We start from the raw sequence: 16198 nt of genomic DNA on the forward strand, positions 1-16198 counted from the left end.
GAAGATCGATCAAGTTTTTGCAGAATGGTACCTTCTCCTTCTACAAATTAGACCTGTTTTTTTATAATTCAGATATGATCATTGGAGATCGGTGTTATGGAATTAATTTGATCGATTGAAAGAAGGTTGTAAATTACTGTGTTGCTTTGTCCATGGTTCATTATCCCACTGCTTCTTTTTACTTCACCACCTCCCAAACCATACCTTTGGCATATACCAATAACCACCTTGGAAGTTTCTGGTATTCTCTAAATTACCATTTCTTCTCTTTCCATTACCCTTGGCACCTTTTGGAAAATTCTGGAATATTCTGTGTTTGCCCTATCACTTACATCATCTCTGTTATGTCCACGTGTACTACACGTGAGGGGGGGATTATGTACAGTATACTGCAGCCATTACAGAAAACAGAACTTGCAGGAACACTTGGTGCAAAACATAGAAGATCAGAGTTTTCACCATTGCCAATGGGTATCTACTTTGTTATTGAGGTGAGTTTGCCGTAAGGGGGAGATTGGTATTAAAGTATTGAAGATGTTTGGTTATTACCTGCCTATATGAGGTTCTACAATTGGGTTGATTTTTTCCGCTGCTTGATCTTTTCTGCTGCTTGATTCGTCTGCTCGCTACCCTAGTTACTTATCTTCAAGATTATCATTAAGAGATTCATCACTGGACAGCAATAGAAGATTGGCGAAAGCTGCCTTTTTTGGAAGACATTCCAATCCCGGTTTGCTGATCAAGTCTGCCCAAGTTTTGAAGATCTATTTTTTCAAATTCTTGAAGGTTTATTTGGGAGCTGCATTCGTCTTGAAGCTGGATTCTACTACAACTTATTTTTTCCCATTTTGTTCAAGTTGGGCATTAGTACCTTGTATGCGCCAACTTGAGGGGGAGTGTTAGCATTATTATGGAATTCTTTTTTTCTTTAGTTCAAGCTAGATTTTCTTTCTTTAATTCATTGTATAATCCATCTTGAGAGGGAGTGTTGGAATATGTACTCCAGAATACTGTGGGGGTATTCTGGTCCTTTTGGAGTAGTTTTTATGTTATTAAGTGTAAGTCGGCTATGTGGGTTTCTTATAACTTCCCCTCTATTATAAATAGAGGGGCTTACCTATCAATTAATACAAGCAATTATTCTCTCATTCTCTCTTTTCTAGCCCACGATTCTGCCAACAAAAACCTTGCCACCTACTGTGAATGTTTTCCTAAGAATTTGCTTATCATGAAAGGCCTTGGTCTTTGCTTTGTAGATCCTTGCACTGTCAGAAGCATCATTCCTAATCTCCTCGAACTCAGCTAGTTGGAGTCCTCTATGGGTACCGGCAGCAGAAAGATCAAAATTCAACTTCCTAATGGCCTAAAAAGCTCTATGCTCTAACTCAAAAGGAAGATGACATGCTTTCCCATACACAAGACGGTAGGGAGACTGCCCAAGATCAGTTTTGAATGCAGTTCTGTGAGCCCTCAAGACGTCCTGATAAACCATAAATACTCGGGGCCAATCCCGATCCGCCACGTGGCATGGCATAAAGGGAGGACAACCCAGACCCGGCTACATCAAGACCCATCTGCTAGACCTAGGAGGAAGAGACCCAGTAGGTCACACAAGGACCAAGGTCATCACCCAAAGTCGGCAAAGGGATCTTATCCCGAAGGAGATGAACTTCATCTACGCACGACCCTCACGGATCTTATCCAACAAGCGCGGGAAGCACATGTCCATCTGCTAGGGAACCCCTTCCCTATCCGGACTCTACCTCCCAAGAGGAGGTTATCTACTACGTGATGGACTCTACTACCAAGGAGAATATTACCAACTACCTAGACTCTCCACCGCCATACACAGCTATAAATACCCAGGTATTCAACCCAATTAACCCATCTTGAATTCCAATTATTCATCTATTGCTCAGAGAGATCTAACTTAGGCATCGGAGAGTCCTAGGCCGGAACCACACCGGTTCTCCCTGAGGTCCTTTTGCAGGTTACGGCACCCGAAGGACCACCCGGCGATTTCTTGACGCAACACGTCCACAAGTCGGAGGGACCAATCCTTACGAGATGGGTTGACAGTCGTTTCCAAAATCTATTTAATTTGCCTATTGGTTACCTCAACTTGGTCATTGGTATGAGGATGATAAGGTGTAGCCAATTTATGGGTGATCCCATACTTTTTCATGAGGGCCTCAAATGGACAATTGCAGAACTGCTTGCTCCTGTCGCTAATGATAGCGCGATGTGTACCAAAACGGGAGAAAATGTTCTCCTTGAGAAATTTGACAACCACTTTATGGTCATTGGTCTTACAAGCAATGGCTTCAATGCATTTAGAAACATAGTCAACAGCCAACAGAATATATAAATTACCAAAAGAGACTGGAAATGGGCCCATAAAATCGAGGCCCCACACATCAAAAGATCGCAACCACCAAAATTGGGTTGAGTTGCATCATATTCCTCTTGGTAATGCGACCTAGAGATTGACATGCACTGCAGGCCTTACAATAATGGAAAGCATCCTTGAGGAGACTTGGCCAATAAAATCCATATTGCAATACTTTGGCCGCAGTCTTCTTTGGTCCAAAATGGCCTCCACATGCCTGATCATGGCAAAAAGATAAGATTGCACGTTGGTCAAGATTAGGAACACAACGCCGGATTATCTGATCCGGACATGTCTTGAACAAATAAGGGTCATCCCAGAAAAAAAACTTGACTTGGGAATGGAACCGATACTTGTCCTGGGTGGACCAATGGTCCGGTGTCATATCCGTAACCAAATAGTTAACAATATCAGCGAACCATGGATCACTAGGGACTGCCATCAACTGTTCATCAGGGAAGCTCTCGTTGACTAGAGACTCACCAGTCAAGGAATTGGGTAGCCAGGATAAATGATCTGCAACCAGATTTTTAGTTCCTTTCTTATCCCGTATCTCGAGATCAAACTCTTGGAGCAACAAGATCCACCGAATGAGATAGGCCTTAGCATCTTTATTTTCCATGAGATATTTGAGTGTTGCATGGTCCGTGTACATGATCACACGAGATCCAATCAAGTAGGACCGGAATTTCTCTCAAGCGAATACAACAGCTAAAAATTCCTTCTCTGTGATAGTGTAGTTGAGTTGTGCATCGTTTAGAGTCCTACTTGCATAGTAAATCACAGTGGGCAACTTATGGATCCTTTGCCCCAAAACAACCCCAATGGCAAATTCTGATGCATCACACATCAGCTCAAAGGGCTCAATCCAAACAGGTGCCTAGATAATGGGTGCAGTGGTCAACTCCTACTTCAAATGCTCGAAACTCTCGAGACAGTCTTTGGAAAACTCAAAGGGTTGATCCTTAGCCCGCAAACTGGTCAGAGGTCTAGCAACTTGACAAAAGTCTTTGATAAACCGCCTATAAAAGCCAGTATGCCCCAAAAAGGAACGGATGTCTTTAACACATTTGGGGGGTGGTAGGTTAACAATGAGGTCCACCTTGGCTTTTCAACCATAATCCCATCCTTGAAAATCATATGACCAAGAACAATGCCTTCTTTCACCATAAAATGCCTTTTTAGCTGTTGTATTCGCTTGAGAGAAATTCCGGTCCTACTTGATTGGATCTCGTGTGATCATCTACATAGACCATGCAGCACTCAAATATCTCGTGGACAAGAAAGATGCTAAGGGCTGTCTCATTTGGTGGGTCTTGTTGCTCCAAGAGTTTGATATCGAAATACAGGATAAGAAAGGAACTGAAAATCTGGTTGCAGATCATTTATCCCGGCTGCCCAATTCCTTGACTGGTGAGTCTCCAGCCAACGAGAGCTTCCCTGATGAACAGCTGATAGCAGTCCCTAGTAAACCATGGTTCGCTAATATTGTCAACTATTTGGTTACGAGTATGACACCGGACCATTGGTCCACCCAGGATAAGTATCAGTTCCATTCCCAAGTCAAGTATTTTTTCTGGGATGGCCCTTATTTGTTCAAGACATGTCCGGATCAGATAATCCGGCGTTGTGTTCTTGATCATGACCAACGTGCAATCTTATCTTTTTGCCATGATCAGGCATGTGGAGGCCATTTTGGACTGAAGAAGACTACGGCCAAAGTATTGCACTGTGGATTTTATTGGCCAAGTCTCTTCAAGGATGCTTTCCCGTATTGCAAGGCCTGCAGTGCATGTCAATCTCTAGGTCGCATTACCAAGAGGAATATGATGCAACTCAACCCATTTTTGGTAGTTGAGATCTTTTAATGTATGGGCCTCCATTTTATGGGCCTATTTCCAGTCTCTTTTGGCAATTTATTTATTCTGTTGGCTATTGACTATGTTTCTAAATGGATTGAAGCCAATGCTTATAAGACCAATGACCATAAAGTGCTTGTCAAATTTCTCAAGGAGAACATTTTCTCCCGTATTGGAACACCCTGCGCTATCATTAGCGACAGAGGCAAGCATTTCTGCAATTGTCCATTTGAGGACCTCATGAAAAAGTATGGGATCACCCATAAATTGGCTACACCTTATCATCCTCAGACCAGTGGCCAAGTTGAGGTATCCAATAGGCAAATCAAACAGATTTTGGAAACGACTGTCAACCCATCTCGCAAGGATTGGTCCCTCCGACTTGTTGACGCCTTGTGGGCTCACAGAACTGCATTCAAAACTAATCTTGGGCAGTCTCCCTACCGTCTTGTGTATGGGAAAGCACGTCATCTTCCTGTTGAGTTAGAGCATAGAGCTTTTTGGGCCATTAAGAAATTGAATTTTAGTCTTTCTACTGCCGGTACCCATAGAGGACTCCAACTAGCCAAGTTCGAGGAGATTAGGAATGATGCTTCTGACAGTGCCAGGAACTACAAAGCAAAGACCAAGGCCTTTCATGATAAGCAAATTCTTAGGAAAATATTCACAGGAGGTGACAAGGCCTTGCTCTACAATTCCAGGTTGCACATTTTCCGGGTAAGTTGAGATCTTGATGGGATGGTCCTTACATTTTTCATAGAGTTTTCTCACATGGAGCTGTTGAGATTTTTACTGGTGCGATGTTTAAAGTTAATGGCCAGCGTTTAAAGCCTTACATTGAGATGCCTTCTGCAAATTTGGAAGAGGTCATGGATCTCTATGAACCAATTTACTCTAAACCAAAATGATCCTACCAGGTATGCCCTCTCCTTTGTCATTATTTTTATTTGGCATGCATTGTGGACATTAGATATTTTAAGTACGGGGGAGGATAGTTGAAGGTCATGTTTGGCACGTTGGTCAAGTGCTCACTTGTTGTATGCTTGGTCACGGGTTCAAGTCTTGGAAACAAGGGTAAGGCTACGTACATTTGACCTTCCCCAGACCCTACTAAACGCGGGAACCTTGTGCACTGGGTACGGCCTTTTTTTGAAGCCTAACTCAGGCTTAGGTGTGATGTATCCATTTTGAAATTCTTGGAAATAAATCTGTTGTGTTTTTAAACAGAGAGAGAGAGAGAAAGATCATTTTGGTACCCTGTGCTTTGAAGTAATAAAATTCAAATTCTTGTTTTCAAGGAAAGGAATTGGAATATATCCCAAGGTGGGATTTAAATGGAAAAACAAAAAAAAACTAAAATCAAAAGCACTGTCTACCAAGAGAGCCGATCTTGTTAGTAGTCTTGTTTACACGAGTCTTGGTTAGGAGCTAAGGCTGGACCGTGGCATACTTGCATGATAAGTCCATTTAAAAAAACAAACAAAACAAAAAAAGAATGAAAATGTAAGGGTTGGTTAATTGGTTGTAGACGACAGGGTGCTCCGCCTCAGGAAGCGAGGTTCCTTGATCGAGAACACCTCTTAGCCATCCCCTTGTGAAGGGAAAGAAAAGAAGTTTAAACTCATACTGCATCAATTTCTAAAGCCACAAAGTGGCAATCAACAGATATATGCACTAAGAATCAATTCTAACACTGCTTAGTAACTTGGTTGTCTGGTGTAAGCCATGCATGTCATTCAAGCCAAACGTAGTAGAGAAACATTTGAGTTCAATACTTAGCAATATATGGCAAAGTGAAATCAAAGTGAAATTGAGACCGTGCATGTGCTTAAAGGTTCCACCCAAACTCCGAGCTGAAGTCTTTTGTAACTTAGATGACCCACTCGATCTAATCTCGAGGGAAAATCGTATGACCAACCAAAACATAAGAGTTTCCCTAATTTAGAGGTATGATAGTTCCGCAACTTGGGATGAGATAATAAAGTTCAAGTGTGGGGGTCCATAGGAATCTCAATCTCAAAATTTTATTATCATGCTTGTTTCAATTTCAGAGTGGATATAAACTTTACCTGTGCTTAAGGATCAGCTGGAAGGAAGTAAGAATTTGAATTTTGTGTGTTTATTCACTGAAAACACTCACGAGACACAACTCGTCCACTAGGGGTAACCTAAAGGTTTAAAGGCTTGTTGCACGAGCTAAGTGCAATCGTGATTCCTACGAAAGTGAGTTAGGAGGATTTCTTTTTCTTAGTTTTTTTTTTTGCTCGAGGACTAGCAAAGCTCAAGTATGGGGGTATTTGATGAGCATATTTATGTGTGAATTATTGCCTTTATTTATTGTCTTTTAATTAATAGAACAGTGCTACTCGGGTTATTTTTCTCTTTTTTCAAGTGTTAGGTTTATTTCTGTTAAAGAGGAGTATTTAAAGCTTAAAGAGTGTTAGGAGAGCAGTTCAAGGCTAAGATCAAGAGAGCCGGACCTTTGTCGACCAGAACCAGTCCCAGCTTGAACCAGTTTTGAAGACCAAAGTTGCGCAGCCCAGGAGAAGGCACCAGCCCATATTCCCCGCGATTTTTAGAGAGGGTATTTTTTTACCAAGGCTTATTTGTTGGTGACATCTAATATTTCCAGATTTTAAGAGAAGACCAAGTCAAACACCAACCAAAAAACGTGGCTTATTTCTTTCCTAATTGCTCTCTTCTTCCTAAAATCTCTCAACTCTCCATGTCTCATCTCTCTTCCATCACGTTTTGTCTCTCTCCTCCCTACAATCTCTCTCCTTCCCGAATTTAATTTCTCTTTTCTTTCCTAATTTCTCGCCTCTACTCTCTTGGTTTTCTCTCCCATATCCCTTTCACTATCGATCTCTCTCTCTCTCCCATATCTTTCTCACACCTCACCAACACGGCTATCCATCTTTCTTTGCCTTTTATATAAATCGTAGGGGCTGAAAAGGGGACGAAGGGGGGTATTAGGAGAAGAGGATTTACATTGTTTCATTTTTTTTTTAGAGGATGGTGATGAGTGTTTTTTCTTCTTTGAGTTGTAATAGAATGTTGGAGATTGAAGTTTAATCAAAGCTTGAAGAATTTTCTGCAATTTATTCAGTAAGTATTCCTTTTCTTTTATTATTTTCAGATTTGATTACCATGTCTTCTTGTTCGTCTTTTATTTATTTTTCTTCTTCTCTTCTCATCTCCATGGCTAACTAAATCCTGCACCTTGGGGATTGGATGAAGCCATGAGATGAAGAAGAGGAGTGATGATCTCTAGATGCCCATAATTTAATTTTGAGAAAATTACTTGGACACCCCCTGTACTATGGCCTAATTACTTACGAGTTACGATTACCAACGTTTGAAACAATTACTTGACACCCCCACAAACCTCACAGTGTTAGTTTGCTGTTAGTGTTTAATTAGAAATGTCCATTTTACCCTTATAACCATTTCTATTGAAACTTGCCAAGTTTAAATTACACATTTTCCCTTTACATGTTTACCTTTGAAAAACCCTAAAAACCCCAAATCAAGGATGTTGCCGTCGCCGGAGAAGAAGCAACCATAGGTCTTCGTGTAGAAGGGAGACCATTCGAGGGACGGAGGTCGGTGAGTTTTCTGCACCTTAGGCCTGTAGCCTGCAACTCTCTCTCTCTCGCTCACTCTCTCTCTGTCGCTCTCTCATTCTCCCTCATCTATCCCTCTTCGTTTGTTGAACCTGCTGCCAAGAGCTGTGGTGCGCATCTCTCGTTCTCCCTCATCTATCCCTCTTCGTTTCTTCTTTTTCTTCACATCCGTCCTAGCTCTTTGAGCTCCCTGAAGCTTTCCCTGCTATCCTCTGTTTCCAGCGATACCTGCAACTAGTCAATTCTGACTTGAACTCCACAATCTTCCTTTAACAGTTCATCCAGAGATTTTGGGCTAAGGAAATCCTTCCATTGGCAACCCTAAGCCTTTTTCTGGTTGGGAGATAAAGGCTTGCAACTTGAATTGAATCTGCCCCTTCCGCCAGTATCAATCTCAGCAGCTTTATTTCACTTATTGTTGGTTGTGGGACCTGAAGCTGATTACATCCAGAAGGGTTTGGAATTTCAATCTACCACCTCAAATTTCTAGGGCTCCGGTTGGGGCTTGGGCTGAAGCAGAGGCTGGGGTTGGAGTAGAATCTGAGATGGAGGTTACCAGAAACTCCCTTATTTAAACCTTCATTTAGTGCCGTTAATACAGAAGTAATAGAGGTGGGAGAAGATTACTCTTCCTTTTAACTTTTAAGTGCTTCTTCATATTTGGTTTCTCGGCATGGAAAGGTCATTGGTGAAGAAGTGGTTGTGGGTTTCTTTGCTGGTGTTATTGCTATTTCAAATTGATGGGTGTTTGGGGTGCTTTAAGTGGTTGTGGGTTTCTTTTCTGAGAGTTCTGTGGCATGTGAGGCTTTAACGCCGGAGTCAATTGAGTCTGGGTTGGTAAATTTAAGTCGGATAAATCATTCTCCTGAAAGTACACATTGAGACAATTTCTATATCAAGGTTTTGGGAATGCCAATTTCATAGAAATTGTGCAATTCCTTTCATATTGTTCTTTAGTGTTTCTGTTTCACCCACCTATCTTTTATTGTTGAACTTTGTTTTGCCGGAGGAGACAGGAAGGATGGGATCCCTTGAAGGATCCACCATCCCGTATCTGATGGATGTTGGGGTTACAGGAGGAAGAAGAAGAAGAAGAAGAAGGGGTAAATATGTCACTTCACTACACCTTAAGCGTAGTTTAAGTATTTATAAAATATTTAACTCATGCTAACGGTGACTGACTAACGGACAGGGTTACTTGAAAGAAATGGTAAACTACAGGGGGTGTTCAAGTAATTGTTTCAAATGTTGAGGAGACTAAGTAATTAGGCCATAGTACAAGGGGTGTCCAAGTAATTTTCTCTTTAATTTTCTATGTAACCAATGTTTTATTTGCAACATGCACATTATTCATGCCATTAATTTCGTATACATAATTGTCCAAGTTCCAATATAATTTTGCTTGCCATCATCTTACAACGCTATGATTTGGATTACTCATAGGAAATCATCGTTGTTTCAACCATATTTTCTATAGACTTAGTTCATTCATGCGATCAAGGGTGTTTTTGATCATCATCCGATTGAATTTTCATGGTGAATTCCAATTCCTGAGTGCTTTATTAAATCTGATTTCTTACTTAGATCTGCGTTCTATTCTTAATTTTGAATTTATCTTGCCTTTGCATTCATTAAGTCGTTGCTTGTTAATTCTTGATTGTCATTGTTAGATTAGGTTTGTTTCATTGATTCATTCAATCTTGTTTTTCATTATTAGTAGATTAGTTGTTAGTTGTTAATCGTCATTCGAAAGAGTACGCTTCGCCTAGGTTAGGACTGAATTTATATAGAACTTTCCTCCCTGTGATCGACCCGTAGCTACATATGACCTGTGCGCTTGCGGTATTAATTTTAACTCAAACAACCTGGTTCGGGCCAAGTTCATTTTTCGCTCCTTTGTTAAGTTGAAACAGTCAAAGTAGTCGTCTAGGGCATACAACCAATCATAGAACACATGTGGATCATGCTTCCCATGTACTCCTTCAATTCCAGCTTCCCTTTATGCTTCTTATCAGGTGCCTATGGTTCACGTCACGACCACATGGTACTGTATTTTTGTCCTCTTGGAAGGTTATTGTTGATGGTCCTGTGTGCGGATGTAGGAATTCTCTGTGGCAGCCTCCTCTGGCACCGATTGGTGGTCTGGGGTGTGCTTGATGCAGGAAAATGTTCGCCCCTATGATCCTCTGAAGTGGGCTGTTGTGACAAATTGTCAACACGGTGCATCACAGTATTCAGTTGTTGCTCCATAGATTTTGACTTATCAGTTAAACTCTTGAACACATCAAGCACTTGTTGTATTGAGAATTGATCCCCTAAGGGTTAGTGGAGAAGCCATAGCTCTGATACCAAATTGATGGAGAGATAGGTAGGATAAACTCTAAACCCTCCCAGATGGGATCCCAAGCAAACCCAACTCAAACAGATAACTCAAAATTAACCTAAAATTTCAACCCTCTCGGATGGAAGCAATCCAACAGTTAGATTCAAAGCAATTTAGAAAACAGTGATTTCTCAATCTGAGATCCAAGAAACAGAGAAACTCAAATTAATTCAAATCGAACCATCAGAACTGTATGAAAATTGGATCAGTTATCTATCTCAATAGTCTAATTCAACCCCCAAAATATTAGAACAATCAGCTGGTTAGAATGAAAGATTTCAAAATTCAAAATAGGGAAAACGGCAGAATAGGAGATTTTTAAACTTATTAGGAAAGTAAAATAATAAAGGAAACAGACTCAAAACAGGACTGGACTTTTAGAATCCTAATTCAACCCAACTAAAACACTTAATAACAATTACTTGCAACTTAAATTGAACCACATAGAACCGGCTCAATTGAACTAACCCAAACAACTTAAAAATAAACTAGGTCCTAATAAAAGCAATCCCGTATGCAGCCTTAATACCCATAGTTCAGGCCCATTAAAGTGGCCTATTACATTGAAAATCCCATGGACCAAAAAGCCCAACATGTATACAACCGAACCCTAGACTTATTCCTAAGCAAACAAGCCCTATATGCATCAAAGTAGTTTTAGGGTCTGAATCTTCTAGAGTAGTTACATCGATATTGGTTTCTCAATCTTCTAGAGTGGTGTGGCTAGACTAGATTATATTCTGCTCAGATATTTATGATAACATGAAAGAAGGATGCAATAGAACTGGAGAATAATAAGACAGAAAACAAAAATCAGAATTGAGGTAATGGGTTGATGCAAATACTAAGGTAGTAAAAACAGATCAACTATACTTCAGACTAGAACAGCAGCACAGAAAACAGGGTATTGGAACTGAGAAACAGGAAGAACTCTAACCTGCTGTGACTGAATTTGAGAACCAGAAAACCCTATTAATACTTAATAGAAGTGGAAGTCGAGGAAGATTGAAGAAGAAAAATTGCATTTGAGAATCCAAAGTAAAGAACCAAAAGAAACATGTAATTTGTTGTGGTGATGCAGTTGCATTACCACATACCTGAAGAGAAGTCCGATGGATGTGCATGCAGTTGCGTTTCCGCAGCTACCGCAACTCCCTTCCAAATCGGGATCCAGTTGTCGGTTAAGGCGATCGTGCTCAACAACTCCTCCGTTGGTAAGGGGATAGTGTTCTACAACTCCCAAACCCCGACCCTGCCCTCACTCCTACAACTCCTGGCTCCTGACTCCACCCTCCCCCCCCAACAACCCCTGCCCCCCTTCTTGATTGTGATCACCTTCTCCTTCTCAGCTTTAACAAACACAATTGCAGCGCCGGAGCCAGAGAGAGAGAGAGAGGTGGGGGAGGAGGGAAGGGATAGTGAGGACTCGTGATTTTACAAGAATGACCACTCCACTCTAACTCAACAAAAGGATTTGTGAGGTAAAAAAGTCATAGTGAAGTGATCTGCTTCGCTAGACATAGTGACGCTTAGAAGGCCCATTAAAAAACACTAAAGAACTGGCCGTAGGTAACTCATAGTTTTGCAGAAGTTCGGCAGGCTCTAAATAAGCCAGGGAAAAGGTATGACCACCATAAGTTAGTTACAATCTAAGGAGAAAGAGAGGGTCGGACTTTTGGGATCGAAGCCATTCTGATGGTGTTGGATATATCTGCCACACTGTCAGTAATCAAACTTAGTTGACATGTCGCACATAAAAAATAGTGGGGACATGTCCATGTCATCATCTAGTAATATTCTGATTTTGTAGTCCAATCTGAATTCACAATGACTAAGGATGATACTTTCAAATTGTTTAAAAGTCCATCCCCATAGAAGAATTTGGACCATTTAAGTAACAAGGAGAAGAGACTAAATTGCCGACCATATGGCTGAGATCAAGTTGCCAGTCCAGAGAATAGCCAGCAGTGACGGAAACCTTTTCCAAAAAGGGGAAAAGAATGAACAATGGAACCAACAACAAGAAGCTTTCATGCTAGCACGCTACAAATGACAATGTGACATTATTGACAAGATGAGTAGAGAATGAACCTTTGCTAACTTTCCCAAACTGTGAAAAAGTCCTGCTCAAGAATCCTTCAGATGTTGATGGTGAGAGTCCTGCACTTATCTAGCAGACTTTAGAAACATGGTTATCTTAGTGCAGGTCTATATAGGACAGCACATTGCATGATATCAGGTAGTATGAGCAATTCGAGTTAGAATAAACAATCAATAGTTTCAGTAAATAGAAAAACATATTGAAATGAATTAGTGAAATATTATAAAAATAAAATAAAATTTTCGGGGAGGGTTCTCTACGATGCCAAGGTGCAGTTTTGCACTAATGAGGGGGAGGATTAATGAGGAGAGAGGGTTTGGGGTCCACGAGTGAGATGTGAGAGGCTGTGCGCAGGAATCTGCACAATGGCGTCTAAGGTTCTTTTTCCCAAAAAAATCTACTTTTCCCTGTCTCCATTTTTTTTTTCAGAATCGTTGTCACCAGCAATTTGAATATGTTGATTTGCAGAAGGAAATAGAACATTCTAAAGTATGGAAGGCAGTAAAGGAATTAGGTATTGTCTATATCCAGGTTCTTGACTACTGTATTAGCATGTGTTTTGCTCTTTCTATGACAAAAAAATGGCCAATGGTTTCAGTTAACTTCCAAGGTTTCACCATCTTCGAGAACATCCAAACTATAATATTAAAAGATTTGTCTTCAATTTCAGGAAATCCCTCAGCAACATCTCGAAATCAAGGGACTCTTCTTCCTTTCCTTTAGTTGATTGGAGCAGACTAGAGCACAGTTGCCATGCTAATCTTATTATAGCAGGCCCACCGTTTCCAAACAGCACCTTTTCCCCGCATTGAGCTGATATTTACATTTGATCTCAATATTCTGAAGTCACAGTTCTTTTACCAAGGCTTGTTCTTTTATTTATTTATTTATTTATTTATTTATTTATTTATTTATTACTACTATTATTATTATTATTATTATTATTATTATTATTATTATTATTATTATTATTATTATTATTATTATTATTATTATTATTATTATTATTTTGTTCCTTTTTATGCTAACAATTTGGAAAGACATTACAAGAAAGTTTTCCACCATGTCTTTTCTCAGTTTTTACTTTTTCTCTTTTATTTTAAAAAAACATGCTTATGTGTCTCATTTCTATATACAGACCAAAACTTGCAAGTTGGCCCAACCGAATTGAAATTGTTTACATCTTATTATAGTTCTATATGGAAGAGACGCATATAGTTGAGCAATTGCTTCTTTTGCCTCCAATAACATATGGTAATAGATATGGTCTTGATATCTAATTCTTTCTTATTAAACGACAAACTAACCTTTCCAAGTAGCTGTAGCACTGATAACCCCAGAGATTACTAGTTGGTAAACAAAGTTGATCATCCAAAACAGGATACATTTTCAGAAATACCACAAGGATAAAAAGCCTAGTTTGCATACCATCCAACAGAACATGGTCCTCATACAGAACAAAAGATTCTGTGTATAACAAGACTATAATGCTTTAAAATTACAAAAAGCAAAGCAATCAATGGGTCCAACACATACAACCACCAAAACTATCAAAAAAAAATCTTTGAAGTAAATTGTGGACAATTAATGTAGGAAACTTCATTTAACATTAGAAGTATCAGCATCAAAGAACTTTTCTTATTAACACTGCAAGAACTCCTAAACATCCATTTTTTTTAAACATCTCCATTACAACACTGAAATCGTTATTTAAAACTCTTCAAAAGGCCCACTATGGAGAAACAACCAACAGACGGAAGCATATAAGTGCTGAATGTTCAGTACTTTAGCTTGTAAATACAGTCCTTGGGTTTAAGATTTGTTCAGGAATCTGCTATCAACAATCACAGATTCTAAGAACTAAGCATAATTAACATTTAGAATGATAAGTCCTCCTACGTGAGTACAATTATAAAGAACCACCAACTATTTTCTTAACGATTTGACAAACCAGATGATTCAGATCCATGCAATATGGTATTTTTGAGAGTCTAAATTAAGGAATGGCTCCAACTCCAATAGAACTAGGAGATTGACAACTTGAACATTGGAATGAAGCAAGGCACGTTTAACCTCAAACTAAATGATTCTTATTATATTCAGCTTGAACAAAACAATCCAAGATAAGATTTTCGGTGGCATTTGATTAAAAAGTGTCAGCATAAACTTCAACAACGACAATAAGCCAATGGTAATATACCTTTGATGAAGATTCTTGTTGAATGAGATTTTTCGCCCTCGACTGAAGAATCAGAGTTCGTGCAACAGCGGAAGCTCTGAAGAGCTGAGCAACGAGTCACATGAGCATAAACCGAAACGCCCAAGGTATTATGTACGATTGTTATCGAGGAGAGTGTTTCCGCAATCGAGATTTTAGGAATCGAGTATGGCTGGCGGATTGTAAGTGATGATACAGGGGAAGGACAGAAGGAGAACAGAGCCATATCCTAAAACCCTACCTCTATAGGTCTCAGCCTCTGGTTCTCAGTCTCTTGGAGGTTTTGGAACTATATTGAAAATGGAAACGAGTTTCGCGGGAAACTGCTGAGTAATGACTAGGGTATGTACTCTGTTGGGCTGGACTCCGGTCCTAATCCTCTCTGGGCCAAAAGCCCATCACGGCATACTGACTGGACAAATCTGAACCGTTAAATAAAGGGAAAATAAAAATACACCATCTACATATCAGGTTGCTGAATTTGGCTCTCTTATTCAAGTGTATTGTCCACTTTGTACATTTTGCTTTGTACTTTCAACGATTAAAAAATTATTCCAAAAGAAATTATTTTTTGCCGTTTTCTTTAGCTTCTATTGTTACTTGGGAGTATCAATGTGGTTTCAAATTTGACACATAATTAGGTGAGGATTGGATCTGCTTGTCACAAAATTTTGGGTTCAACCTGACCTACCTATCATGTGAGAGGTAAAGTTAGTGGAGTTGCGTCAAAGTATAGTTATACCTTGTTGCATTATGCTCAAAGCTAGGGTACCCACACCCACTCCTCCTATTGAATGCTATATAAATATTTTGGGAGGGGGATCGTTGCCAGGTTGTGTGGTCTTACACTAGCACAATGGGCCAATGAAAACACACACGGGAGAATCCAATGTGGGTGGGATTTTTCATTTCATGGGGGGTGAGTCAATCATTTTGCCTTTCATGTATCTAGGCGCAGGCGTCATGCAGCTTGACAGCCTTCTTTTCCTCATATATTTTTCATGAAATTATATGTTTGTATGTTATATATTTGATAGACACTTATGTTATACAAAATTATGCTTGGATAAAATGAAAATATAGCAATCACTTTACCTTGATTTAATCATTCCTTTTGGTTAGAATTGCCTGAGTGAACATAGTTGAAAGAAAAGACTGCATTTGATTCACCGTAAGATATTTTATGGGATTTTTGAAAATCAATACAGGATTATGTAAGGTTTAGAAAGGGAATGAAAATGTGTTATTAAAATGCATTACAAAAAGCTTAAAAAACAACATCCACTTCAAAATTCAGGATGTTACTTTTTCCAAAATAGAGATGATATCTTGATCAGTATTAGCATTTTTGGCATATCCTTAGAGAACTCCACCCCTCATCAATCGCTAGATTTTTTTCCTTAGTCATATTCAAATATGCTTATTGGTCATATACAATAAAAAAAAATATTAAATGATTAAAAAAAATAAAATAATGGGAGAGGATTTCCCAACTGTCAACGTGAGGGAATCTAAGGTTTTACCAAACCTTAAAAATATGGTCCATGTAATTGGGAATGGTAAAGCTACTTCATGCTTGCATGATCCTTGAATCTCCTCTGTTACAGGTAATTTTTCACCTC

At 39.5% G+C, this 16198-nt stretch overlaps 1 protein-coding gene across 1 annotated transcript; it reads right to left on the bottom strand.

The window, feature by feature from the left end:
- Window positions 1-12267: 12267 nt before the first annotated feature.
- On the bottom strand, window positions 12268-14838 carry LOC122647388. The gene is made up of 2 exons (XM_043840805.1): window positions 14559-14838; window positions 12268-12417 (listed from the first exon to the last, which is right to left on the bottom strand). Exons 1-2 carry the CDS (start codon window positions 14800-14802, stop codon window positions 12293-12295), a joined length of 369 nt encoding a protein of 122 aa, XP_043696740.1. The 5' UTR covers window positions 14803-14838; the 3' UTR covers window positions 12268-12292.
- Window positions 14839-16198: the final 1360 nt, after the last annotated feature.

Source organism: Telopea speciosissima, unplaced genomic scaffold (assembly GCF_018873765.1).
Source record: "Telopea speciosissima isolate NSW1024214 ecotype Mountain lineage unplaced genomic scaffold, Tspe_v1 Tspe_v1.0040, whole genome shotgun sequence".
Lineage (NCBI taxonomy): Eukaryota > Viridiplantae > Streptophyta > Magnoliopsida > Proteales > Proteaceae > Telopea > Telopea speciosissima.